Below are 27639 nucleotides of genomic sequence, written 5' to 3'. Positions count from 1 at the left end.
GGACAATGACTAGGCCCTGAGTTCAAACCCCAGAACTGGCAACAAAAATAAATAAAATTACCATTCCCTTACTGTTCATCTCTTTTTTCTTTGTTAGTCATGGGACTTGAACTCAGGGCCTGGGCAAGGTCCTCGAGTTTTTTCACCTTAGCACTTTACCACTTCAGCCACATTGCCTGGTTTTAAGATGGTAAATTGGAAACAAGAGTCTCATGGACTTTTCTGCCTGAGCTGGGTTTGAACCATGATGCTCAGATATCAGTCCTATGTGGCTAGGATTACAGGCATGAGCCACTGGAGATTGGCAAACAGAAGTTGATTTTTTTCTTTGTTTTTCCTTTGTAGTGCTGGGGATTGAACCCAGGGCCTTAGGCATACCAGGAAAGTGTTCTACCGCTGAGCTAAACTCTCAGCCCTCATTTTTTAACCTGGAGTTCATTTCAATAAATATTATTTTATGTGATCAGATTCATATATGCATTGTGCCTTTTTATTTCTCTCTTAAGAGTGTCCTCTTTTAGTCCAACTGTGTATGAATGCCTAGAGTGCTATATAATTTATCATGTCTCCATGTATTTTAAGTCTAGCTTCCACATACAAGAGAAAACATGTCCTGTTTGTCTCTGAGCTTAGCTGACCTCACTTAATGTGATTTGTTCTAAATCCATCTATTTCCCTGCAAATGACATTATTCTTTCTAATGGCTGTGTAAAATTATATTGTATAAAGGTACTACATTTTTTAAAATCCATTCATCTATTGTAGGGCATCTGAGCTGTTTGCTTAGTTTGGCTACTGTGAATAGTACAGCAATGAACATAGATGTTCAAGTGCTTTTACAATATCCTGGCTTGTAATGTTCTGGGTAGATGTCCAGCAGTGGCATGGCTGGATCACAGAGAAGATGTATGGTTAGTTTTTGAGGAATCTCGAGACTGCTGTTCAGAGTGGTTATACTAGTTCACATTCCCAACAACAGTGCAATAGGGTTCCTTTTTCCCCACAGCTCCACCAACATTTGTTGTTTGAATTCACAATGTTGGCCAGTCTAACTGGGAAGAGATGGCATCTTAAAGTTGTTTTGATTTGCATTTCCTTTATAGCCAGGAATGATGAGCACTTCTTCACCTAAGAATTCTTTCTTTAGCTCCTTTGCCCATTTAGTAACTGGATTGTTAGCTTTGGGTGGGGTTGATTTTTTTTTTTTTGGTCGGCTGTGGGGCTTGAACTCTGGGCCTGGGCGCTGTCCCTCAACTCTTCAGCTCAAGGCGAGCGCTCTACCACTTGAGCTACGGCGCCAATTCCGTTTTTCTGGTGGTTTACTGGAGATAGGAGTCTCACGGTGTCTCCTGCCCAGGCTGGCTTTGAACCTCGATCCTCAGATCTCAGCCTCCTGAGTAGCTAGGATTACAGGTGTGAGCCACCAGCGCCCGGCTGGGGTTGATTTCTTGAGCTCCAAGTATATTTTTATATTAAACTTTGGTTGGATGTATTGTTGGTAAAGATCTTCTCCCAGTCTGTTGGCTGTCTTTCTAGTTTAGTAACTATGTTCTTTGCTGTGCAGAAACTTTTTTTTTTATAATCCCATTTGTCAAGTCTTTCTCCTATCTGCTGTGCCCTGGAACTCTTTTCAAAATGTTTCCGCCTATGCCTATTGAGTTCCAATGTCTCTCCTATTACTTCTTGTTATTGCTCATTATTTAAGGTAGTTGCAGTTTTTTCTTACAAAACTACAGGAATTTACTTACTGAAATTCTGTATTTCTACAGGGAGAATATAAAAGTAGTAATTTGGGGGCTGGCTGGGAAGGTGGCTCAGTGGTACCCTTACATGCATGAGGTCTGGGTTCTATTCCTCAGCACCACATAAGCAAAAAAAGCCAGAAGTGGCACTGTGGCTCAAGTGGTAGAGGTGCTAGCCTTGAGCTGAAGAGCTGAGGGACAGCACCCAGACCCCAGAGTTCAGGCCCCTGAACTGACAAAAAAAAAAAAAAAGTAATAATTTGGGAAAACAATATTTTATATGTAGTACTATAATAATCTAGGTACAATCATAAGTACCTTATAAGAATTAAAATATTCAGTCCTTATAGGAACCCAATGAGATAGGTATCTTTTTATATTTTACTATGGTGCCAGGAAATCAAGAACTACACTGTTAGGCACGACTTCCTACTTCTAGCTTCCAGACTTAGGTATGTTTACTATAAATTATGCTCATTTTGTAGATGGAGAAACTTACATGTTTTTAGAAAAGTTATTTAAGATCATTCATCTAGTAAGTGAAAGAGTCATACAAAATGTTATCCAAAAAAAGTCTAATAATTTAGTTTTCATGTTTATATAGCAAAAATGTAGCCAGGACCAGTGGCTCATGCTTGTAATCCTAGCTATTCAGGAGGCTGAGATCTGAGGATTGAGTTTCCAAGCCAGGCTGGGTTAGAAAAGTCTGTGTAACTCTTATATCCAAATGACCACCAAAAAGCTAGAGGTGGAACTGTGGCTCAAGTGGTAGAGTGCCATCTTTGAGACAAAAAGGAACAGTACCCAGGATCTGGGTTCAGGCTCTAGTACCAGCACTATAAACAAAGTCTTTTTCCTACTTGTCCAATATGATTATTGAAGATGAACAATTATTGACCACCTGATCAAATAACCTATAGAGGGAGCTTGGGAGAAAAGATGTTGAGATAGAAGACAAGCCCTCTAGCAGACCAGGTTGGTAGAAAGGGTTGATCTTTTGATTGAACATCCTCTCTCAGCAACAGTTCTTGAATCCTCCAGAGGGGGCGGGGGGCGGGGAGATTTGGAAATGAGGGATTATGAAAGCAAAGAAAAAAAATGTACATGTTTCTTCGTGACTTTTACTGTGTATGATACAGATTTCTAGAAAAGTGAGATTTCCGCACTCCCTCCCCCGACTCCCACCACCTATCATCCCTGAGATCAAGATTACACAAACTACTTCTATAAAATTTACAGATAGTTGAAGAGTATGAAAAAAACTATTCCAAGAGATGTCAGAAACAAAAAGTTTATGGCTACAAAATATTGTTAACATGTGACATTCCAAAGTGCATATATATACACACACTTTTTCTTCCTTTGGCAGTAGTGTTCAAACTCAAGGTCTCACATTTGCTCAGCTTGCTTGGGTGATGTTCTACTATACTTGAGCCAGGTCTCCAACATCTGGCTTTTTGCTGGTTATTTTTTTTGGACTTTTCTGCTCAGACTGGTCTTGAACCTTGATCCTCCAGATCTCAGCTTTCTGAGTAGCTAGGATTACAGGTCTAAGCCACAGGTACCTGACAATATTTTACATTTTTTTAACCGAAAAAACTTCTCTGAGATACACAATATTACTTTTTCTGTTGAACATATGTGTAAGCAGACAAAAAGAAATTAAATAACTTGCTCAAAAATATTCAACAAATAGCAGCAGGTGTGCTATTTAAATTTGGGCTGTCTAGTTCATAGTATTTATCAGAAGGCTCCCTTTCCCTTCATGTATTAAATCATAAAATATTAATGTAAGAATTATTTTAGCTAGATAAAGGAAAGACATTATAGTAAACAAATATCAAATAAATGTTATTTCTTCATTTGTTACTCACTAAGTTTAACCGAGCCTTCCATCCCCAAAAGCACATTGTCACTTTTGATGTCTCTGTGGATCACTTGATTAGCATGTAAAAATTCCAGTGCCTGTAAACACTGAACAGAAGAAAATAATCAGTTACTAAAGTCTAAGAAAGGTTCATATATGCTATTTTATGACCTAAGCATTGCCTTATTTGTATCTAGCAGAAGACTCTCTTAATACTTAAGAAAAAACATCCTCTCACATGAAAAATTAAAAGAATGTCAAAATTAGTAAGATCCTCGCCTCTGATTTTATTTATTTTTGTCAGTTGTGGGGCCTGAACTTGGCCTGGGCGCTGTCTCTCAGCTCTTCAGCTCAAGGCTAGTGCACTACTACTTGAGCCACAGCACCACTTCTAGCCTTTTCTGCTTATGTGGCACTGAGGAATTGAACCCAGGGCCTCATGCATGTAGGGCAAGCACTCTACCACTGAGCCACCTTCCCAGCCCCTCTACTCTGATTTTATCCAGACATTATTAAATAATGTTTTATAATGTCACTATTTTTTTTTAAAGACAGGGTCTTGTTACATTGTTTAGGCTGGTCTTCAACTCCTGGACTTAAGCAAATCGCCTGCCTTAGCCTCCTGAGTAGGTAGGACTAGGAGGTAGGCTATGCATGCAACTCATTTGTCACTAATGGTCTTTCCCCCATGTTTGGGATTGAACCGGGACTTCATGCATGCAAGGATGATAAGCAAATGCTCTGTCACCGAGCAATAATCCAAGACCCTGTCACTAATTTTTCCCCTTCCTACTACTCATTATTTACTGAATTAGTGCTATTTAACTACCAAATCACATATTACATCTTTTTTTGTTTTGTTTTGTTTTTTGGTTGGTCGTGGGGCTTGAACTCTGGGCCTGGGCGCTGTCCCTCAGCTCTTCAGCTCAAGGCGAGTGCTCTACCACTTGAGCTACAGCGCCACTTCCGGTTTTCTGGTGGTTTATTGGAGATAGGAGTCTCACGGCCTCTCCTGCCTGGGCTGGCTTTGAACCGTGATCCTCAGATCTCAGCCTCCTGAGTAGCTAGGATTACAGGCATGAGCCACCAGCGCCCGGCCACATATTACATCTTGACAGGTGGAATTATGAAAATACAAACTTTGGCAAGGCTTCTATATGTTGCTGCTACCTCAGACTTTAATATTAAATCTCAGAATTTAATAAGCAAAGGATTTTGTTAATGAATAAATGTATTCTGAATATAGTTTTTGTTATAACTTTGGTTACAAAATTAATTTTGTATCAACTATGAGAACAAGATAAATTCCCATTAAATTTGATCAGTTTTAAGTGATCAAACATTTTGTTAAGGGACATGATTAAAGAACTATGAAAAAGGTTATTTTCTTCCTACAATCAAAGGAGCAGAACACAAATCAGAATTAAAATTTTAAAGAACATTATTTTTAACACCTTAATAAAGGTTTGTAATTCATCTTGTGCTACTGCAGAATTGCTGAAAGCCAAACTTATAGAAAATACAATATAATCATAAGAACTTATACAATCTTATCCTTTCTTTGACAAAATAAAGGGTCAGTTTCAATGATGATAAATAATCATTAGCTTCAATTTCAGTGATAATAAATAGCCACTAGCTTAAGTTCCTTTTAGAAAACATACATAGAAGGAAGACTTGTTTTGGTTCAGACTTAAGTAGTTTGGCAGAACTTATTTACTTAAGCAAATAGAAGTTAAAAAATAATTATAAACTTTAAAAAAAAACAGCAGTTATTTCATCCTCAGAGAGTTCAATAAAGTTAGGACCAGAGTTTTTTTTTTTGTTTTGTTTTGTTTTTGGGTCCAGTCGTGGGGCCTGAACTCTGGGCCTGGGCACTGTCCCTCAGCTCTTCAGCTCAAGGCTAGTGCTCTACTACTCGAGCCACAGAGCCACTTCTGGCTTTTTTCTTTTTGCTTATGTGATGCTGAGGAATAGAACCCAGGGCCTCAAGCATGCAAGGCAAGCGTTCTACCGCTGAGCCACCTTCCCAGCTCCAGGACCAGGGTTTTTTTTTTTTTTTTTGGGTCCGGTCATGGGGCCTGAACTCTGGGCCTGGGCACTGTCCCTCAGCTCTTCAGCTCAAGGCTAGCGCTCTACCACTTGAGCCACAGTGCCACTTCCGGCTTTTTTCTTTTTGCTTATGTGGTGCTGGGAATCGAACCCAGGGCCTCAGGCATGCAAGGCAAGCGCTCTACCACTGAGCCACCTTCCCAGCCCCAGGACTAGGGTTTTTTATAATGAGATGGTCCTAGTTTCCATCATGAATGATAATTTTAATGGTATCTGGTTTTACTCTGAAGTGTCCTTTTTAAAGGGTAAACTGTAATGATCACTCTACTAAAATTTGCTAATGAATGCTCTTCAAAGGTCTATGCTTCAGGGGCTGGGAAGGTGGCTCAGTGGTAGAGTGCTTGCCTTGCATGCCTGAGGCCCTAGATTCGATTCCTTGGCACCACATAAGCAGAAAAAGCCGGAAGTGGTGCTGTGGCTCAAGTGGTAGAGCGCTCGCCTTGAGCTGAAGAGCTGAGGTACAGTGCCCAGGCCCAGAGTTCAAGCCCCACAACCAACCAACCAACCAAACAAACAAACAAAAAAAAAAACAAAGGGGAGGGGGAGTTTAGGCTTCATTCCCAAATAACACATGTTAGATGAAAGGGTGCAAGGCGGAGAATATGTAGAGAAACTATCCCAAACACAATAAAATTTACTGGGCAGGAAAACTTTCCTTTTTTTTCACTCTTTCCTAACCATATATCACCTTATCTTACCCAAAAGGAAGTAAACCCACCTCTCTGCATACAGCAGCAATTTGTGCTTCATCCATGCAGGTTTCTGTTACAACATCAGTAAGCGACCCACCAGCAAGGTACTCCATTACTACAAACAACTCATCTCCCACCAGGTAACTAAAAGTGGAATATACAAACACATTTACATTTTTATTTTTCACACTTTATACATTTATACATTTTTTTATTTTATACATTCTATGTTGAGGGACTCAAATGTTATGTATCATAATAAAACTAGAGAGCTAAGACAGCTAAGAACTGGGAAGAAAACCGGAAAGCTACTATGTTATAGTACAAAACTCAAAACTTGAAGAGATTATGATCTATCCTCCTGAATCACTTTAAAGTTATAATTTTTCCACAATCATCACTTGTGTGAGAGTATTCAAATGAGTATTCAAATACACAGAATATTCAAATTAGAATGAATGTATGATGTAGAAATCATTAATCCTGTTTTCCAATGAAAGGACTTACCTCTGAAGACCGGGGGGCTCAAGCTATCTTAGGCTACACAACAATACCCTATTCCCAAGGGGAGAGAGGGGGGAAAGAGAAGAGACACAAACACAAAGACCTGGGAGTCTAGAAACAGAACCAGAATCTGAAAGCACACACCATGATTCTAAAGCCTAGGGTTTATCTGACTCACCAGCCAGACTGACTTAAAAATGCTATTTTAAAGCAGGGAAACATACCTGAAATGTTTATTTCTATGAACAAAGTCCCCATAATGAGAACTAAGATCTCAAAATATATTACCTTCTCTCCATTCTAAATACATGTAAGAAATCACCTATAATTCACTAGCTCCAATACAACCACTATTATTATTTTATACTAGCCTTTATGTCATTATTTAAAAAACTACACATCTGCAACAGTATAATTTTCTATTTTTTCTTTGTTGTTTATTACTGATTCCTAAGCTAAATGAACTTTTAATAAACACGTGCAATTTGCTCACAGCAAACAGCATTTAAGTGAAAACTGGCTAGGTGTGGTGGCACACTAGTAATCCCAGCTACTCAGGAGACTTAGGCAGGAGGATAGCAATTTCAAACCTTGCCTGCACTACATAAAATAAAAACTAACAGCAATTTAAAAACTGTATAATTGTGGACAAGACATGAATCACAATATTTCCTAGTATTGTTTTATTTGCACAATGCATTATGAGCAATCTTTCATTTAACTGCTTTCTCTCCTTTGCCAAGTGATCTTCTTGTATGAGTACTTTCTAAACTATAATATAGTATATTTTTACCTCTTGTTCTCTTCCTCCTTTGAGGATACTTTTCAGCCCTGATGTTTTATTCCAACTAAAGTGGCTATCCTTTACAAAACTATGATATTATCCCAACGTTTAAAAATATTCAAGGGCTGGGAAGGTGGCTCAGTGGTAGAGCACTTGCCTTGCATGCATGAGGCCCTGGGTTTGATTCCTCAGCACCACATAAGCAAAAAGAAAAAAGCCGGAAGTAGCACTGTGGCTCAAGTGGTAGAGCATTAGCCTTGAGCTGAAGAGCTGAGGGACAGCGCCCAGGCCCAGAGTTCAGGCCCCACGACCGGACCCCGCCCCCCCCCCCCAAAAAAAAATTCAAATTTACCTGTCCAAGAAATTAACTATGTTGGGATTCTTTAATTCTTTCATCACCAGAATCTCATTAATAATCAATTCCTTCTTTGGCTGTTTCTGTAAATTAATCTGTTTGATAGCAACCTAGAATGGAAACAAACAGAATGGAAAAACATCAGTTTTCCTAATACCTTTAGAAAAAGTTGAAATTAAAACCACCACTGAGTAATTTAATGTACATATTATTTTATTACAGAATGAGACTGTAACTTATTCACAAATGGTACTTGTCTTGTACATGACCTATGCACAGTGCTTTACAACAGATAGAACCTAGATATGTTTAGATTTATCTTAAAGTTGATTGACCAACTCAAAGTTAGCATAGACCAGGAATTAATCTTTTTTTCATTTCAGGTTGGAAAAATAGATTTTAAGTATTTTCTTATTTATGACAATGAACTTACTTCTTTTTTTTTTTTGGGGGGGGGGGGGGGTCCCATCGTGGGGCCTGAACTCTGGGCCTGGCCACTGTCCCTCGGCTCTTCAGCTGAAGGCTGGTGCTCTACCACTTGAGCCACAGCACTACTTCCAGCTTTTTTCTTTTTGCTTATGTGGTGCCTCAGGCATGCAAGGCAAGCGCTCTACCAATGAGCCACCTTCCCAGCCCATGAACTTACTTCTTAGTTACCTAAACATAAGAATTACTGTAAAATTGCATAGATCAATTCTTACAATATATTCAACTGAAAGAGATTTATATTTGTTCACATATGTGGTTGTTTAAAAAAACAAAACAAATGTGGCTTAGTGATAGAGTGCTTGCCTAGCCTGCATAAAAACCTGGGTTCAATTAATCAGTACCACATAAACGGGAAAAAGTTGGAAATGGCACACTGTGGTTCAAGTGGTAGAATGCTAGCCTTAAGCAAAACAAGCTCAAGGACAGTGCCCAAACCTTGAGTTCAAGTCCTAGGACTGGCAAAAGAAAGCAAGAAGGAAAGAAGGAATGAAAGAAAGAAAGAGTTGTAATAATCTATATAATTCATATTGTAAGTTTTATATAATTTCTTTCTACATGTAATGCTAATGATAACATCCAAAGTATGAAAAGACCATTACCTCCTGTCCTAGTGCTACATCAGTTGCAGTGAAAACTGTGCCAGAAGCCCTACAGAGCAAAAAGACAAGATTTAAGGTTTCTAAAACATTACCATTTATAATATCCAAATTTTACACTTTGCACAATGGAAAAGACACTGAAGAACACTTTAGACTTTTTACAAGTAAAGCAAAAGCAAAAAGGGGGGAAAAGAAAAAAGCAATCATTGTGTTTGAAATATTTCAGATCTATGAATGCTTAACAGAGAGCCAGGAGCCCGTGTCTCACGCCTATAATCCTAGCTACTCAGGAGGCTGAGATCTCAGAACAGAGGTTCAAAGCCAGTACAGGCAGGAAAGGCTGTGAAACTAGTTATCTCCAATAAACCACCAGAAAACCAGAAGTAGCGCTGTGGCTCAAGTGGCAGAGAGCTTGCCTTGAGCTGAAGAGCTGAGAGATAGCACCCAGGCCCAGAGTTCAAGCCTTATGACCGACAAAAACCCCAAAGACATAGGGATTAAAAATATTTTAAATATCCACACATGAAAACATCTTCATTTCATAAACAAAGAACTGTAAATAAACTCTATGCCCTTTCTGATGTGACCCTCCCATTTTCCAAAGTTGATCTATACTTGATATGTATTTGCATATCAAGTATATGCTTTCAACTACAAAAGACATGGGTTCGTATCTCTATAAACAATATATTTGGCCTATTTTCTTCTTCTTCTTCTTCTAGATCGTGGGGCTTGAACTCATATTCTGGGCACTATCTCTGAGTTTCTGTTTGCTCAAGGTGAGCACTCTACCACTTTAAGCCACAGTGCCACTTCCAATTTTCTGGTGATTAATTGGAGATAAGAGTCTCACAGATGCCGGGCGCTGGTGGCTCACGCCTGTAATCCTAGCTACTCAGGAGGCTGAGATCTGAGGATCGAGGTTCAAAGCCAGCCCGGGCAAGAAAGACCGTGAGACTCCTATCTCCAATAAACCACCAGAAAACCGGAAGTGGCGCTGTAGCTCAAGTGGTAGAGCGCTCGCCTTGAGCTGAAGAGCTGAAGGACAGCGCCCAGGCCCAGAGTTCAAGCCCCACGACCGACAAAAAAAAAAAAAAAGAGTCTCACAGATTTTCCTGCCAAGTTGGCTTCAAACCATGATTCTCAAATCTCAGCCTCCTGAGTAGCTAGGATTACAGATGTGAGCCACCAGTTTGGCCTAGTTTTTAAATTTCATATTGTTTCATTTTATGCAATTCTTTATAATTTTGTAAAATTTAACATTAAGGCCAGACACTGGTGACTCATGCCTGTAATCCTAGCTACTCAGGAGACCTGAAGATGATGGTTCAAAAAGCCAGTCTGCACAGAAAATTCCTTGAGACTCTTATCTCCAATAAACCACTTAGAAAAAACAGGGAAGTGGCAGCACCGTAGCTAAAATGGCAGAGTACTAGCCTTGAACACAGAGAGGCTCACGGACAGAGACCAGGCCCTGAGTTCAAGCCCCAGGTCTGGCAAAAACCCTCCACAATTCCAAAGAGTCCCAGTCAGATTACATTTATATTTAGAGCTCATATAAGGGGCAAAGATACACCATGTGGGATACCCAGGGAGTACTGAATATTATGGACTAAAGTCACAAAAACTTACCCTTGTCCAATTTTTTCATATCTTGTATACTTTTTCTTAGGGTCTCCTATGCTTACTATAGTTCCTGTTTTAACAAAAACAAAAATTGGAAGATCAAGCCTTTTTAAAGCAAATTAATTTGATTAATAATTACTTTTAATAAAGTACTGACTTTAAAATACTGGATTTGAAGTACATAATAAGCATCGAAGTACATAATAAAATCAAAAACAATCAGAAACAAGATCTACTTTCACTAGATTTATAATGCTTGATACAGGCCAATGATTATTGTTGAATTAAAAAAGAGAAATTTCCCCCCCCCCCCAGAACCTATTTTATGACCACACAAACACCTATCTATAGAATGATAATTTTGTTAGTGACTTTTTGTAGATTCATGTGAAGAAGCTATAAATATTCATAAATATATACAAAACCACATCTGATAAGGTTTCCAACTATGTCCTTTAAATATGGTTTGTAGTGAAAAACTATTGATCTGAAAGGGACTAATTTCACCAGTTAAATACTTTTCATATGTACTAATAAAACTAATGCATTATTGCTCCTCTAAGGAGAAAATTTTTCCTTTATTCCTGAAGTCAAATTATAGGCACAAATTAAAATTCATCTGGACCAAATGCTCTTTTCTTTTTTTGTGGTGTTAGGGATTAAACCCAGAGCCTTGCATGTGGTACCACTGAACCTCAATTCCAGCTCTGGGCCCACTGTTTTAAGAGCTATTAAGAACTCTAAGAAAACATACTTAATTTTTCCATAATCTCTTCATCTGTCATCTTGGTCTTCTTTTTTTGTTTGTCTGAAGACTTGGCACCACTGTCAACATTAGAATCACCAACTGGTGCAGGAATAGGGTCAATTACAGACCGTGTATAAATCTGCAAGATACAGGTCATTACTGAGAATTGAGAGGAAAACAAAGTCGTGTGTTCTTAATGGTATACTATTCATTTCTTTGATTAAAAAAAAATTACCTTTAGTTGTACAAAGGAGTTGCCATTTAAAAAGTTTATGAATACACTGTATCGTAATTAATGTCACCCTTTTCAACACTCTCACCTATTCCACCCCTACCTAGCCCTTCCTCGACTCTTCTTAATTTTGTAGAATATAGATTGGATTCTTTTTTGTTTGTTTGTTTTTTGGTTGTTGTGGGGCTTGAACTCTGGGCTTGGGCGCTGTCCCTCAGCTCTTCAGATCAAAGCAACAGCTCTACCGCTTGAGCTACAGTCCCACTTCCGGTTTTCTAGTGGGTTAATTGGAGATAAGAGTCTCACGGAATTTCCTACCAGGGCTGGCTTTGAACCATGATCCTCAGATGTTGGCCTCTTGAGTAGCTAGGATTACAGGCGTGAGCCACTGCCCCTGGTTAGATTGGATTCTTGACTGCACCTCCCCACCTTCTCATCTTCATTCATCTATCCCTTTTTTCTATTGTTCCAAAGAATAGGAATAATATTTCCAGATAATAAAAAAGCATGTAAGTGTTAGTGTGATAACACACACCTGTAAACAAAGCAATCTGGAGGTTAAATTAAGAGCATCCTGAGTTTTGCATATATATCAAGACTCTGTTAAAACAAAACAAAACAAAACAAAAACAAAGAGGAGAAAAACAAAACTTAGCACTGGTGGCTCACTCCTGTAATCCTAGCTACTCTGGAGGCTGAGATATGAGGATCACCATTCAAAGCCAGCTTGGGCAGAAGAATCTGTGAGCCTCTTCAATTAAGCACCCCTCCCATCCCCCCAAAAGAACCTAAAATGGAGCTGTGGCTTAAGTGGCAGAGTGCTAACCTTGAGCAAAAAAACCCTCAGGAACAGGGGCTGGGAAGGTGGCTCAGTGGTGGAGTGCATACCTCACATGCATGAGGCCCTGGGTTCCTCAGCACCACAAAAAGGAAAGGTCGGAAGTGGCACTGTGGCTCAAGTGGTAGAGCACTAGCCTTGAGCTGAAGAGCTTGGACAGCATGCAGGCCTAGTGTTCAAGCCCCATGATTAACAACAACAACAAGAAAAGCTCAGGAAGAACACCCAGGCCCTAAATTCAAACCCTACAACCAACAATGAAAAACAAACAAAATAAAACAAAAATCCCTGTAATTCAGGTATATGGGAGGAGGAGAAGGAAGAGTCATAAGACACTACCCTAAGTAAAAGGCAGTAAGATCTAATCTGAAAAAAATAAGCTGGAGGCTGAGATGTAGCCCAGTGGCAAAGTGACTGTCTAGCAAGTACAACATCCTGGGTTCAATCCCCAGAACAAAAAAGAAGTTGGGAAGTTGGCTCAGTGGTAGAGTGCTTGCCTCGCATGCATGAGGCCCTGGGTTCGATACCTCAGCACCACATAAGCAGAAAAAAGCTGGAAGTGGTGCTGTGGCTCAAGTGGTAGAGCACTAACCTTGAGCTGAAGAGCTGAGGGACAGCGCCCAGGCCCAGAAGTTCAAGCCCCACGACTGGACCCCCCCCCCAAAAAAAAAAAAAAGAAAAAGAAAAAAGAAAACATAAAAAAACCAAACAAATAAAAAATAAGCTAGAAGCTGGGTGCTGATAGCTCATGGGGGCAATCCTCACTACTCAAAAGGCTGAGATATGAGGATCCCAATTCTAAACCAGCAAGGGCAGGAAAATCGATAAGACTCTTATCTCCAATTAACCACCAGAAAACCTTAAGTGGCATTATGGTTCAAAGTGGTAGAGCAGTAGCTTTGATAAAAAAAAAGTAGCTCAGTAACAGTGCCAGGCCCTGAGTTCAACTCAGGACAGTCAAAAAAAAGGTATAAACCATGGAGGACAGAGTTCAAATCTTAGTATCGCCAAGAAAAAACAAAAAAAAAAACAAAAAACAAACTGGAGAACACCTGTTAACTCAGTGAGATGATAGGTACAGGAATGAGGATCACAGTGCAAAGCAGAAAGCTGATTTGAAAATCTAAAACAAAAAAGGCTGCAGAGCTGGGCGCTGGTGGCTCATGACAGTAATCAATCCTAGCCAGCTCAGGCAGAAAAATCCCAATTAACCACTCAAACACCGGAAGTGGCCCAGTGGCTCAAAGGCCTTGAGCAAAAGAGCTCAGAGACAGCACCCAGGCCCTGAGTTCAAGCCCTGTCCCCCCATGGACCGGAAAAAAAAAAGGCTACAGGTGTGACTCAAGTGGTAGAGACCTTCCTTAGCAAGTTCAAGGACCCAAGTTTAAACACCACTACCACCAAAATAAATACATGCATCTAAGAAAATAAATGTGGAACTTTTTCTTTTAAGTATATGTATAGGGAAAAAATTGCAGTGTAACCAGATCTAAAACAGTATCATAAAATGTAGGGGAAAAAAAAAACACAGCTTAGAATGTTTTACTAAAAAAGGATTTAAAAAATTGCATACTAGGGGGCTAGGAATGTGGTTTAGTGGTAGAGTGTTTACTTAGCACGCATGAAGCCCTGGGTTCGATTCCTTAGTACCTCATAACAGAAAAAGCCAGAAGTGGTGCTGTGGCTCAAGTAGTAAAGTGCTAGCCTTGAGCAAAAAAGCTCAAAGATAGTGGTTAGGCTATGAGTTCAAGCCCCAGGGCTGGCAGAAAACTTATATTGGGCTGGATGCCAATGGCTTACTCTTGTAATCCTAGCTACTCAGGAGGCTGATATATGAGGATTTCAGTTTGAAGCCAGCTCAGTCCTTGATATTCTTTTTTTTTTTTTTTTTTTTGCCGGTCATGGGGTCTGAACTCTGAGTCTGGGCGCTGTCCCTCAGCTCTTCAGCTCAAGGCTAGCGCTCTACCACTTGAGCTACAGTGCCACTTCCGGCTTTTTCTGTTTATGTGGTGCTAAGGAATCGAACCCAGGGCCTCATGCTTGCAAGGCATGCACTCTACCACTGAGCTACCTTCCCAGTTCCCAGTCCTTGATACTCTTATCTCCAATTAATCACCAAAAAAGCTAGAAGTGGGGCTTGACTAAGGTGGTAGAGCATTAGCTTTAAGCAAAAAAGCTCAGGGACAGCATCCAATTGAGTTCAAGTCCTACAATCACACATACATACAAAAAATGCATATTAGAAACATTCGTGTTTAAAAAACAATCAATAATTCCCTCAAAGTTGTGCACAAACTCGAAGTCTACCATTTCATTTTAAACTGCCATTTCTAAAGAATAAAGCATGGCACTCTCTCACTAGATTATAGATTCCATAGTCAGTGTTAGTGCTGGGCCTACCAGCTGTACCACTGCCCTATCACAGTCCACTGCACTATTGCTAAAATTCTCCTTTATCTGGTAAGGTATTTCATTTTCAACTGCATCTTGAATGTCATCAAGGCTTTGAGAGAAATATAAAATGGGAGATAAAATAAACATAATTTGGGGAAGAGGAATATCTGTTTTAGATAGAATAATAACCTACATTAACAAAACTAAAGAAGTAGATAAATTCTCTGGAAAAAAGGGGAGAAACAGAAATTCAGTTATTAAGTATTTTTACTTTCAAAGGAATTAACAGATTTCAACTCTCAAAAACTGCTTTTTGACCATGCACTAGTGGCTCAAGGCTGTAATCCTAGCTACTTAGGAAGCTGAGATCTGAGGACTGCAGATAAAAGCCAGCCCAAGCAGGAAAGTCCTTGAGACTTTTTTTTTGGTTGGTTGTGGGACTTGAACTTTGGGCTCGGGCACTGTCCCTGTGCTCTTCAGCTCAAGATGAACACTCTACCACTTGAGCCACAGTGCAACTTCGGGTTTTCTAGTGGTTTATTGGAGATAAGAGTCTCACAGACTTTCCTGCTTGAGCTGGCTTTGAACTGTGCTTCTCAGATCTCAGCCTCCTGATTAACTAGGATTACAGGCATGAGTCACCAGAATCCACCTTCCTTGAGACTCTTAGCTACCTTGAGAATCTTATCTCTAATTAACCACCAGAAAACCAGAAGTGGCATTGTGGCTTAAAGTGGTAGAACACTAGCCTTGAGTGAAAAAGCTCAGAGATAACACTTAAGCAGGGAGATCAAGCCCCACAAAACTGACCAAAAAAAAATTTTTGGTGCCAATCCTGAGGTTTGAATTCAGAGCCTGGGCACTGTCTTGAGCTTTTGTGCTCAAGGCTAGTGCTCTAAATTGAGCCACAACTCCAATTCAGCCTTTTTGGTGATTAATTAGAGATAAAAAAATCTCCTGGACTTTCCAGCCTGGGCTGGCTTTGAACTGTGATCCTCAGATCTCAGCCTCCTGGGTAGCTACGATTACACAACATTCACACCTGGCTGAAAAACTACATTCTGAGGGATGGGAATGTGGCTTAGTGGTAGAGTGCTTGCCTAAGATGCATGAAGCCCTAGGTTTGATTCCTCAGTACCATATAAACTGAAAAAGGCGGAAGTGGCACTGTGGCTCAAGTGCTAGAATACTAGCTTTGAGCACAGAGAGGCTCAGGGACAGTGCCCAGGCCCTGAGTTCAAGCCCCAGGACTGGCAAAAACAAAAACAAAACTGTATTTTGATTAGTAGTTAAGGAAAAATCTTTTATTTCCCCACACTATCATAAAGTAAGCCAGGCGCTGGTGGCTCATGCCTGTAATCCTAGCTACTCAAGAGGCTGAGATCTGAGGATCGTGGTTCAGAGCCAGCCTGGGCAGGAAACTCTGTGAAACTTATCTCCAATAAACCACCAGAAAATGGAGAGTGGCGCTGTAGCTCAAGTGGTAGAGTGCTAGCCTTGAGCTGAAGAGCTGAGGGACAGCGCCCAGGACTAGAGTTCAAGGCCCATGACCGACAAAAATAAAATAAAAATAAAAATAAACTAGAGGGTTTAAAAAAATTCTTATTGGAAGTCAAATGATGAAAGCTATTTTAAAACACATACATACACACAGAGATACACAGCACTATCTAATCTAATCACTAATCACTTACTGATTTTGTATGATCTGGCCTTGGGGCAATGACAGGAGGAGCAGCCTCTTCATCATCATCATCTTCTTCTGTTACTATTGGTGATGTTTCTGATCCTTTGGTATTCAGCTGCATGAATCATACATGCAAAGGAAGGTAATATATTCAAAAGGTTAAAATATGACTTTCTTTGTAACATACTTAAAAAAAATCATTTCTGGCCTGGAAATGTGGCTTAGTGATAGAGTGCTTGTCTAGCATACATGAAGTCCTGGGTTCGATTCCTCAGTACCACATACACAGAAAAAGATGGAAAGGGCACTGTGGCTCAAGTGGTAGAGTGCTAGCCTTGAGCAAAAGAAGCTCAGAGACAGTGCCCAGGCCCTGAGTTCAAGCCTCAGGACTGGCAAAACAAAACATCCCCAAAAACAATCACAACAAAAAAACTCATTTCTTCAATACCTCAATTTTAAAATAATTAAACTCATTGGTTCTAACAAAATCAGTTATGAAATGTAAAGATGAAGCTAGTACCAGTGGCTCATGCTTGTAATACTAGCTATTCAGGAGGCAGGGACTTAGAGTATCAAGGTTTGAAGCCAGCCTGGGCAGAAAAGTCTTTGAGACTCCATCTCCAAATAACTAGCGAAATGAGGGACTAGAGGTAGACATGCAGAGTACCACTTATGAGTAAGCTAAGAGCATGGAGCCAAATTCAAGCCCTGATACTAGCACAAAATTAAATACATTAAATAATACATACAAATAAATGCTATTTCATAAATTCAGTGAAAATAAGTGCATGAAATATAGATGGCAAATATAATTTTCCCCCCCCACAAATCGTAGGTGAACACGGAGCTAAATTCTGGTCCTTATTTTTATTTTTTGGTCAGTCGTGGGGCTTGAACTCTGGGTTTGGGCACTGTCCCTATGCTCTTCAGCTCAAGGTGAGTGCTCTACTGCTTGAGCCACAGAGCTACTTCCGGTTTTCCAGTGGTTTATTGGAGTTAAGAGTCTCACAGCCTTTGCTGCCCGGGCTGGCTTTAAACCGCGATCCTCATATCTCAGCCTCCTGAGTAGCTAGGATTATAGGCGTGAGCCACCAGCACCTGGCTTGGTCCTTACATATTTTTTTTTTATTACTTTTTTTGTTTTGCCAGTCCTAGGGTTTGAACTCAGGGCCTGGGTGCTGTCCTGGAGCTGCTTCTGCTCAAGACTAGGGCTCTACCACTTCCAGCCTTTTTAAAGTAGTTTATTGGAGATGAGGATATCATGGACTTTCCTGCCCCAGCTGGCTTCAAACCTCCACCCTCAGATCTCAGCCTCTCAAGTAGCTAGGATTACAGACATGAGCCACCAGCATCCAGCTAGTGTTTCTATAGTCTATTTAGTAGAATGGTAATAGAAGAAGTGGTAGGTGGGAGGAATGAATATGCTGGCAAGTTTTTTGTAACCATGTTTATATACAGAAACATTACTGAAGGTAGTTAAAACTGCTCTGGATAAATTTACATTACTTTAAATACCCTATAAAGGAAATTCTATTTCCTTAATAAGGCTTCTTCAACTAATCAAATGACTAAATTAAAACATTCCAAGTATTTATTTATCTGTATGATTGAATTTACTTTAGACAGCAAAATAGACACTGATATTTGGTTTGGGTACCCTAAATTAGAACAAAAGTTACAAGAAATAATTAACTTACTGCTGGTGTTCCTGAAGGGAAGCCATCTTTCTCTAAATTTGGAGCAGAAAAGAATGTGAGTATTCATGAGAGCGAGATAAAAAAATCAACAACAACAACAAAGAAGAGCAATGAAGTGTTGATTTCAGTTTAAATTACCTGCTGAAAAACATGAAAATACTAGTATTCAAACAGTAATCTTTAACTTAAAGAACTCAAGCTAAAAACTCAATTCTTAGCGAAATCTCAAAAATTTATTAAAAATCATTGGGGCACTTAACAGCCAGGTTCAGTAAGAAGAGTGATAGCTAATAAAATCACATGTTCAGTATGTTTCCATGGTTTATTCAGCAGAAAAATGATAATGCCAATATAAAAAAGAATTTGAGACTGAGCAAATGACTCATATAAATGGGTGAATTTTATTCTATGTAAACTATGTGCAGTAAACTAAAATTTTAATTGAAACTACACCTGTCAAACTAAAATTTTAATTGAAATTACGCCTATCAATCTGTATCCATTAAAATAAACTTTACTGTTCAAGATGTTCTCCATAAAACTGTGCCAAGGAATATAGCACTACTATTCAAATAATGGTGATTGTATAAAATAAAATTCTTAAATTTAAGATTTTCTTTTTGAAATGCCTCGAAATTATGTGTGTATATACTTTTTTTTTTTTGCTAGTCCTGGGCCTTGGCACTGTCCCTAAGCTTTTATTTTTTTCTTGGTTGGTCATGGATGGGACTTGAACTCTGGACTTGGGCACTATCCTTGAGGTCTTTAGCTCAAGGCTACTGCGTCTACCACTTTGAGTCAGAGTGACATTTCCGGGTTTTTTTTCTGAGTAGTTTATTTAAAATAAGAGTCTCACAGACTTTCCTAGCCTAGAGCCCATGGTTCAAGCCTGTAACCCTAGCTATTCGGGAGGCTCAGATCTGAGGATCAAGATTCAAAGCCTGACCCAGCAGAAAGTCTTTGAGACTTTTTATCTCCAAATAACCACCAGAAAACCAGAAGTGGCACTGTTGCTCAAGTGGTAGAGCACTCGCTTTGAGCTGAAGAGCTCAGGGACAGTGCCCAGGCCCAGAGTTCAAGACCCACGATTGACCAAAAAACAAAAAAAAAATGTCTCTCAGACTTTCCTGCCCAAGCTGCCTTGGAACTGCAATCCTCAGATCTCAGCCTCCTGAGCAGCTAGGATTATAGGTGTGACCTACTGGTATCTGGATTAATATTTTTTGTTGTTGTTGTTGGTCCTGGGGCTTGAACTCTGGGCCTGGGCACTGTCTCTAAGCTCTTCAGTTCAAGGCTAGCACTCAACCACTTGAGCCACAGGGTCAGTTTCATAATTGGAGATAAGAGTCTCACAAACTTTCCTGCCTGGATGGCTTTGAACCTCCATCCTCAGATCTCAGCCTCCTTAGTGCTAGGATTACATATGTGAGCCACCAGTGCCCAGCCTGGGTTACTATTTGTATAGTGGGTGGAAAGAATACCATTTTCTGGTCAAACATAGTTTCTTAAAGAAACGTGTTCATTTACATTTACATGTAATATTCAACATTAAAAAAGAAAATTGTAGGGACTGGGAATGTGGCTTGGTGTACCTAGCATGCATGAAGCCCTGGGTTAGATACTTTAGTATCACATGAACAGAAAAAGCCGGAAGCAGCACTGTGGCTCAAGTGGTAGAGTGCTAGCCTTCAGCCAAAGTAGTTCAGGGACAGTGCCAGGCCCTGAGTTTAAGCCCCAGGACTGGCAAAAACAAAAATCAGAACAAAAAAGAAAGAAAACTGTATTTACATAGACTAGTTGACCAAAATGTTGTATGGACAAGTCTGACTTTAACTGAGACTATCAGATTAAAATAAAAAATGGCACTGTGGCTCAAAAGTGGTAGAGCACTTGCCTTGAGCTGAAAAGTTCAGGGACAGTGCCCAAGCCCAGAGTTCAAGCCCTCGAACTGACCAAAAAAAAAAAAAAAAAAAGTCAAGAGAACCTGGCAAAAAGGCCTCTATACCCCTTCAGCAAAGTCTTTTTTTCTGGGTATATATAAAGTATAATTAATTAAAACATATATAACATATACATATCTTATTTTAAAATAATTACACATATAACCCCAGGTACAGAAAAACATATTAACTGACATCTGGGGTATAATTAGCAAAATTCATACTAAGGGAAACAGGATAAATGATCTTTTCCAGAGTAAGGAGGAAAACTTGAATCTGAATGCACCTAAGACTTCACTTAAGCTATGTGTAGGTTTGATTCCCATCCTTAACAAGCTATTTTTTTTTTTGTTGGTTGGTTGGTTGTAGGGCCTCAACTCTGGGCTTGGGCGCAGGGTCTCAGCTTTTCAGCTCAGGGCTAGCGCTCTACCACTTCAGCCACAGTGCCACTTCCAGCTTTTTCTGCTTAAGTGGTGCTGAGGAATCAAACCCAGGGCCTCAGGCATGGGAGTCAAGCACTCTACCACTGAGCTGCCTTCCTAACCGTAAACAAGCTATTTTCAAGAGTCTAATACATTCCAATTCTTATCCAGTGATCTTCAATTTTAAGGTATAAATCCACTTAGTTATCACTCATATTTTCTACATTTACATATTTGATGAGTTTCACTTTTTGAGTAGAAACTTTTTTTTTTTTACTTCGAAGTTTGTTTTTTTTTAATAGTGAAACAATTTTCATCCTATCTCACTAACACATCTAAATATTAACATTTTTTCCCTTCTATTGGGAAGTCACTGAAAAGCAATTAAGCAAGAAAAGACCATACAAAATAACAGCCTAAATATCCACCAACTGGTAAAATTGTGAGATTAATATAATTCCCAGATCCCCAATTATGCTTAACCCCCATAAATTTACAAAGGCAGAATCTCTGCAGTAGGAAAATATGTGAAGAAGTACAGTATATAGCCTTTCATTTTCCAGAAGTAATCTTTTTTATCCAGTAGTGCTTCATGACTGTCCATGTTCAGCCTTTTACCACTGTCATCTTTCTTACCAGGAGGAGTAAAACTCAGATATTTCTGCTTCACTGTGTTAGAGTCATAGAACTTTAAGACATCCAGCACAGCCTGAGGATTCTTCTTTTGCTCTAATTTCGTGATATTGGAAGTCTGTAACAACCGAGCCCACTGTTCTGGCATGCCCTAATAAAAAGAAATTCAGAAATTAGTTGTGATTTGAGGCAGGCACCAATGGCTTATGGTATTAATCCTAGCTACTTGGGAGGTAGCAACTAGGAGCATATAGTAGAGGCCAGCTGGGCAAGAAAGTTCCTAATACCCCATCTTTATCAATAGCTGGGAACAGTGATTAAAAGATTTAGATTAGAAGAATTAGTTCCAGGCCCATCCAGGCTAAAAGTTAGTAAGACTTAACCTTAACAGGAGAAAAAATACCAACCAACCAAACAAAAGGCAACCAGGCAGCTGGTCAACCGGGTCAAGAATGGAATGTGTAAATAGGCAAACTCTCTATCTCAAAAGAAAACAAGAGGAAAAAAGCAATGGCAAATAGAGCATATATATCTAGCAAACATAAAACCCTGACTTCCAAGGAACTCAGCTGTGGTTTGAATTGCTCTAATGAAGTCAATTTTCAGAGACAAATGATAAAAATACAAAAATAAACATAATTCACTGGGTGCCAGTGGCTCACACCTGTAATCCTAGCTACTCAGGAAGCTGAGATTTGAGGATTGCAGTTTGAACCAGCCCAGGCAGGAAAGTCCATGAGACTGTTATCTCCAATAAATCACTCAGAAAACAGGAACTGGCACTGTGGCTCAAGTGGGTAGAGCACTAGCATTGAGCTGAAGAGCTGAGGGACAGCGCCTAAACCCGGAGTTCAAGCCCCACAACCAACCAACCAAATAAATAAATAAATTATTTTAAATAAACATAATTTTAGTTAATTTTTTTGACATAAGGTTATCAGTCTGACATAGGTATTACTATGTAGCAGCAGTGGCCTTGACTCCTAATTTTGCTTCAGCCTCTCAAATGCTGGGTTTATTATACCACCATGCCCAGCAGGTTTGACTTAAAATTCTAACAGGTCTAGTTATTTAAGTATCTGTTTTTCTACATCTATTTTGTATCATTACAGTTAAAATTTAGCTTTCTAAGAAAAAGAAAATCCAACCACTAATACTTTCATGATAGGCAAACAGCAGTAAGGATTGACAACATGTGAACAGAGAAGTTAACTTTAAACTTACACTAAAGGAAAAGGCTTGAATGTTGTTTTTCTTTTGGTTGGTCATATGGCTTGAATTCAAAGGCCTGGGCACTGTCCCTGAACACTTTTGCTCAAGGCTAGCACTCAACCACTTGAGCCACAGCACCATTTCTACCTTTTTGTTGTTTAACTGGAGATAAGAGTCTCACAGACTTTCCTGCCTAGGCTGGCTTTGAACTGCAATCCTCAGATCTCAGCCTCCTGAGGAGCTAGGATTACAGATGTGAACCACAAGTACCCAGCTTGAGTGCTGCTTTAATGTTATAAATGTTATAATGTTATAATGAACCCCAACTATGAAAACTTACAGTAAATTCTCCAGTAACGGCATCAAAGCCAACATGGATGGTGTGCTCAAAATCAGATGGAGGAGAAATCTCTGGCCGTTCCTTTTCTTTCTTTTTACTTCCTAGAAGGCAATAAAAGGGGGGAATCTATTTAAATAAGGATAATAATGGCACTTATAATTCTGTATTTGTACTTTTCCTAAAACATATTAGAAACATTATTCTAAAAGAAATTTCCCCTAAGAACACTGGCTGATAGCAAGTATTCTTAGGGTATAGAAGGAAAGTACCGGGCTGGGAAAGTGGCTCAGTGGTAGAGCGCTTGCCTTGCATGCCTGAGGCCCTGGGTTCGATTCCTCAGCACCACATAAGCAAAAAGAAAAAAAGCCGGAAGTGGCACTGTGGCTCAGGTGGTAGAGCGCTAGCCTTGAGCTGAAGAGCTGAGGGATAGTGCCCAGGCCCAGAGTTCAGGCCCCACGACCGGACCCAAAAAAAAAAAAAAAAAAAAAAAAGAAGGAAAGTACTGCATCTATTATAAAACAGAGGTGCAGACAGTAACAACACAGAGTTTACAGAAGCCACTTCTCTTTTTTGTGTAAGTCTACTCTCATTTTATTGTAGTTTATAATTGCCACAGTTTAAAACTGTCCAAAGATAGGCGCCAGTGGCTCACAGCTGTAATCCTAGCTACTCAGGAGGCTGAGCTGAGATCTGAGGATCATGGTTCAAAGCCAGTCTGGGCAGAAAAGTCTGTAAGACTCTTATCTCCAATCAACCACCAGAAAACTGGAAGTGGTGCTGGTGCTCAAGCGGTAGAGTGCTTGCCTTGAGCTGATGACCTCAGGGACAGTACCCAAGCCCAGAGTTCAAGTCCCACAATCAACAACAACAAAAAAAAAAAACAGGAGGTGGGGGATGGGGAAGTGTAGTTGTGGAGGTTAGAGGGAAGGGATGGTAGGGAAAAACAATACTAGATAAGAAATGTACTCATTACCTTGCTCATGTAACTGTAACCCCTCTGTACAGTATTTTCACAATAAAAAACTTACTTTAAAAAATTAAATTAAAAAAATAATAAATTAAAAACTGTCCAAGCCATTTGTGCATAATTTTTTGAATATTTCTGTCACTCATTTGTCAAAATTACCTGTAAATTCAAATACAACAGTTCCTTTTCCCCTCCACAAAATTTCAGTTCTGCTCTCTCACAATCTGTTTCTCTACCTTTATAATACTAGTCTGCCTTGATTACTATCATTTCATAATAAGCATTCAAAGTATACACTACAAGTCTTCTTTTCTTGAAAAGCCTGCTAGGATTGTGATGGAATTGCATGGAACCTATTTTTAATTTAATGAAGTGACTATATGATTATTTTATATTTTTGGCTGCACTGGTGTTTGAATTCTGGGTCCCCTCCCCCTTGCTAAATTAGTGCATTATCACTTAAGCAACACCTCATTTATTTGTTGCTAGTTATATATTTCTTGGCGGGGGAGGGGGGGTCCGGTCATGGGGCCTGAACTCTGGGCCTGAGCACTGTTCCTCAGCTCTTCAGCTCAAGGCTAGCACTCTATCACTTGAGTCACAGCGCCACTTCCAGCTTTTTTCTTTTTTCTTATGTGGTGCTGAGGAATCGATCCCAGGGCCTCAGGCATTCAAGGCAAGCGCTCTACCACTGAGCCAACTTCCCAGCCCTGCTAGTTATATTTGAGATAGAATCTTCTGTAGGGCTGCCTAAAACCATAATCCTTCCCCTCTCTACCTCCTAAGTAGCTAGGATTACAGGATGAACTACTGGTGCTCAGCTGACACTGGTTAGTTTTTAGATAAAGTCTTAGATTCCCTGTCACAGTTAGAATATGGGTGTAAGCTCCCAAGCTTAGCTTTGGTAGACATGGACTCTCATGGATTTTTCTACCCCGAACTGTCTTGGAACCTCAAGCCTCCTGACCTCAGCTAAAATGACAGGTACCATTGCACCAGCTATGGATTGAGAAGGGTCTTTAGTAATTTTCTGCCCAGGCTGACATTAAACCATGATCTTTCTTTTCTTAGCCTCTTAAGTAGCTAGGATTTTAGGTATGAGAGTCACCAAAATTCAGTTTAACTTCTTGATTTTGTTTTCTTAAACATTGAGTCATCTGATCTACAACAGTTAATCTATTAACCTTGCCTTTTTTCCCCTTTTGGTAGTACTGGGATTTGAACTCAGGACATTTGCTAGGCAAATGCTGTACCACTTGAAACATGCTCCCAGTCTGTTTGCTCTAGTTACTTTTCAGAGTCTTGTGCTTTTGGCCAGGGATGTTCTTGGACAGCAATTTCCCTACCACTTCTTCCCCAATAGCTAGCATTATAGGCATGTACCACATGCCAAGTTTGTTATTTGAGATAGTGTCTAACTTTTTGCCCAGATTGGCTTCCAAACTGCTTTTCTCATCTCTGCCTCCAAATGTAGATTACAAGCATGAGCTACCAAGCCTCGCTATTTAGGTTTGCTTTAATTTCAACAATGTTTTGTAGTACAGTGTACAGTGTTCAATTTAACACTTTTGTCAGACTTTTGGAAACTCTAATTTTTGATGCTCCTTTAAAGATAGCTTTAAAATTTAGTTATGGGGCTGAAGGTATAGCTCTGCAATACTGTGTCTAGCATGAACAAAATCCTAGGTTCAATCCCAGCATCATGAAAACTAAACCTACATCAAACAGGGCTTGAAGTCTGACTTTCAAATAGTTGAGCACATGTCTAGCATGTGCAAGGCCCTGGATTCAACTCTAGTTTCCATAAACAAACAAATCAAAACAGACAACAACAATAAAAAGGCACTGTTGGCTCACATCTATAATCCTAGCTACTCAGGAAACTGAGACTGAGGATAATAGTTTAAAGCCAGCCCAGGCAGAAAAATCCTTAAGTCTCTTATCTTTGATGATTAACCACCAAAAAGCCAGAGGAGGAAGGTATGGCAAAACATGGTAGAATGCTAGCCTTGACTAAAAAAATCTCAGAGATAATGCCCAAGCACAAAAACAAAACAAAACAAAACACATTCAATTTCAATTGGTCACTGCTAGCACACAGAAATGTGAGTATTCCATTCTGTTCTTATATTGTTACTATGCTTAATTCTTGTAGTTTTATAGGTGTTATGAATGTTTTTAAATAAAAACTCAAATATGTGGCTAATCAGCAAAAATAGGTTTACTTCTTCCTTTTTAACCTCGTTGTGTCCCATATCTTTTTTTTCTCCCCTGAATGTCTGGTGATCTTTTGCTATCTAGTAAAGAAAAGTATTAAACAACGTTGGGTTTTCATTGATGATGAGGAAGTGTGCAAGATACCTAAAGTATTTTTTTCCCTCAGAGTATTCAGTTTGGAGAAAATTCTTCCAATCTTTGAGAGCTATGAGTCAGTCTACAACTATTCTGAAAGCAGACAAAGGAAAAGGACTGATGCATATTTGACTTTCATTGAATTAATGATTTTTGTATTTTTGTGAACTTTTCCTGATCAACTTTTCTTGATCCCCACAAATGGGGGTTTATTTGTATGGTTCTATAGGGTGGAAGAGTGAGTCTTGAGGAACCTTTGATATTTCCTATACAGATTTCCAACTAATGCCCTTCTTTCAGTTTGGGTAGCATACCTTCCACTCCCCACATGGACAGTATTGTGTACTTCTAAATCCTTAGCCTCTGGAATTTTTTTCTTTGCCAGTCCTGGGGCTTGAACTCAGGGCTTGGGCACTTTTCCCTGAACTTCCTTTGCTCAAGGCTAGCACTCTACCACTTGAGCCACAGCACCACTTCTGGCTTTTTCTGTGTATGTGGTACTGAGGAATCAAACCCAGGGCTTCATGCATGCTAGGCAAGCACTCTACCACTAAGCCACATTCCCAGCCTCCTCTGGATTTATTTTAGTCAGTCGTGGGGCTTGAACTCTGGGCCTGGGTGCTATCCCTAAGCTCTTCAGCACAAGGTGAGAACTCTACCACTTGAGCCACAGTGCCTCTTCCAGTTTTCTGGTGGGTAATTGGAGATAAGAGTCTCAGACTTCCTTGCCCAGGCTGGCTTTGAACCACAATCCTCAGATCTCAGCCTCCTGAGAAGCTAAGATTACAGGTGTGACCCACCAGCACTCAGCTCCCTCTGGAATTTTTAAAAGGAAACTAGTTCACTTCCCATAGATATTTGCCCTCTTTAATGTCTTAATGTCTTCATTTGTGCCATTTCTCCAACACTCTAATCTCTCAATATATATAGAAATCTCCCTGCCCTTGTAGTAATTTTTAAAACTTTGTTTTTTATCCATTGTTTTAACTGGGTCTTATAAGAGACAATAAATAAAAGCATAGAGTCAATATGCGATACTTAACTAGAAGATTCACATACTATAAGAGTTAAAACAAATAAACTGCTTGATAGGTCTGCACATTTAAAGGTAGAAATGTTACTGCATCAGGGCTGGGAAGGTGGCTCAGTGGTAGAACGCTTGCCTTGCATGCTTGAGGCTCTGGGTTTGATTCCTCAGCACCACATAAGCAAAAAGAAAAAAGCCGGAAGTGGCACTGTGGCTCAAGTGGTAGAGCGCTAGCTTTGAGCTGAAGAGCTGAGGGACAGCGCTCAGGCCCAGAGTTCAGGCCCCACGACTGGGCCCCCCCCCCACCTCCCCCCCCAAAAAAGAAAAAGAAATGTTACTGCATCATATTCTTGCAGTTACTATATACAAAGATAGCAATC

The 27639-nt window shown here is 39.8% G+C and overlaps 1 protein-coding gene across 1 annotated transcript in view; it reads right to left on the bottom strand.

Annotated features, from left to right (window-relative positions):
- Pak2 (p21 (RAC1) activated kinase 2) overlaps window positions 1–27639 on the bottom strand; it is an 83469-nt gene that overhangs the window by 11541 nt on the left and 44289 nt on the right. Inside the window, exons 3-12 of the mRNA XM_042667539.1 lie at window positions 22914–23014; window positions 21365–21512; window positions 18367–18398; window positions 16677–16784; window positions 11525–11657; window positions 10777–10840; window positions 9145–9193; window positions 8054–8166; window positions 6440–6557; window positions 3617–3716 (exon numbers count right to left, since the gene is read on the bottom strand). Of these exons, the coding sequence (XP_042523473.1) occupies window positions 3617–3716; window positions 6440–6557; window positions 8054–8166; window positions 9145–9193; window positions 10777–10840; window positions 11525–11657; window positions 16677–16784; window positions 18367–18398; window positions 21365–21512; window positions 22914–23014 (966 nt within the window). The remainder of the gene's footprint in view (window positions 1–3616; window positions 3717–6439; window positions 6558–8053; window positions 8167–9144; window positions 9194–10776; window positions 10841–11524; window positions 11658–16676; window positions 16785–18366; window positions 18399–21364; window positions 21513–22913; window positions 23015–27639) is intronic.

The sequence above is a fragment of the Dipodomys spectabilis genome, unplaced genomic scaffold, assembly GCF_019054845.1.
Source record: "Dipodomys spectabilis isolate Male_0828 unplaced genomic scaffold, ASM1905484v1 ptg000017l, whole genome shotgun sequence".
Classification (NCBI taxonomy): Eukaryota; Metazoa; Chordata; class Mammalia; order Rodentia; family Heteromyidae; genus Dipodomys; species Dipodomys spectabilis.
Note: the sequence above shows the minus strand (reverse complement) of the source record. Positions and strands in the feature narration are given on the sequence as shown.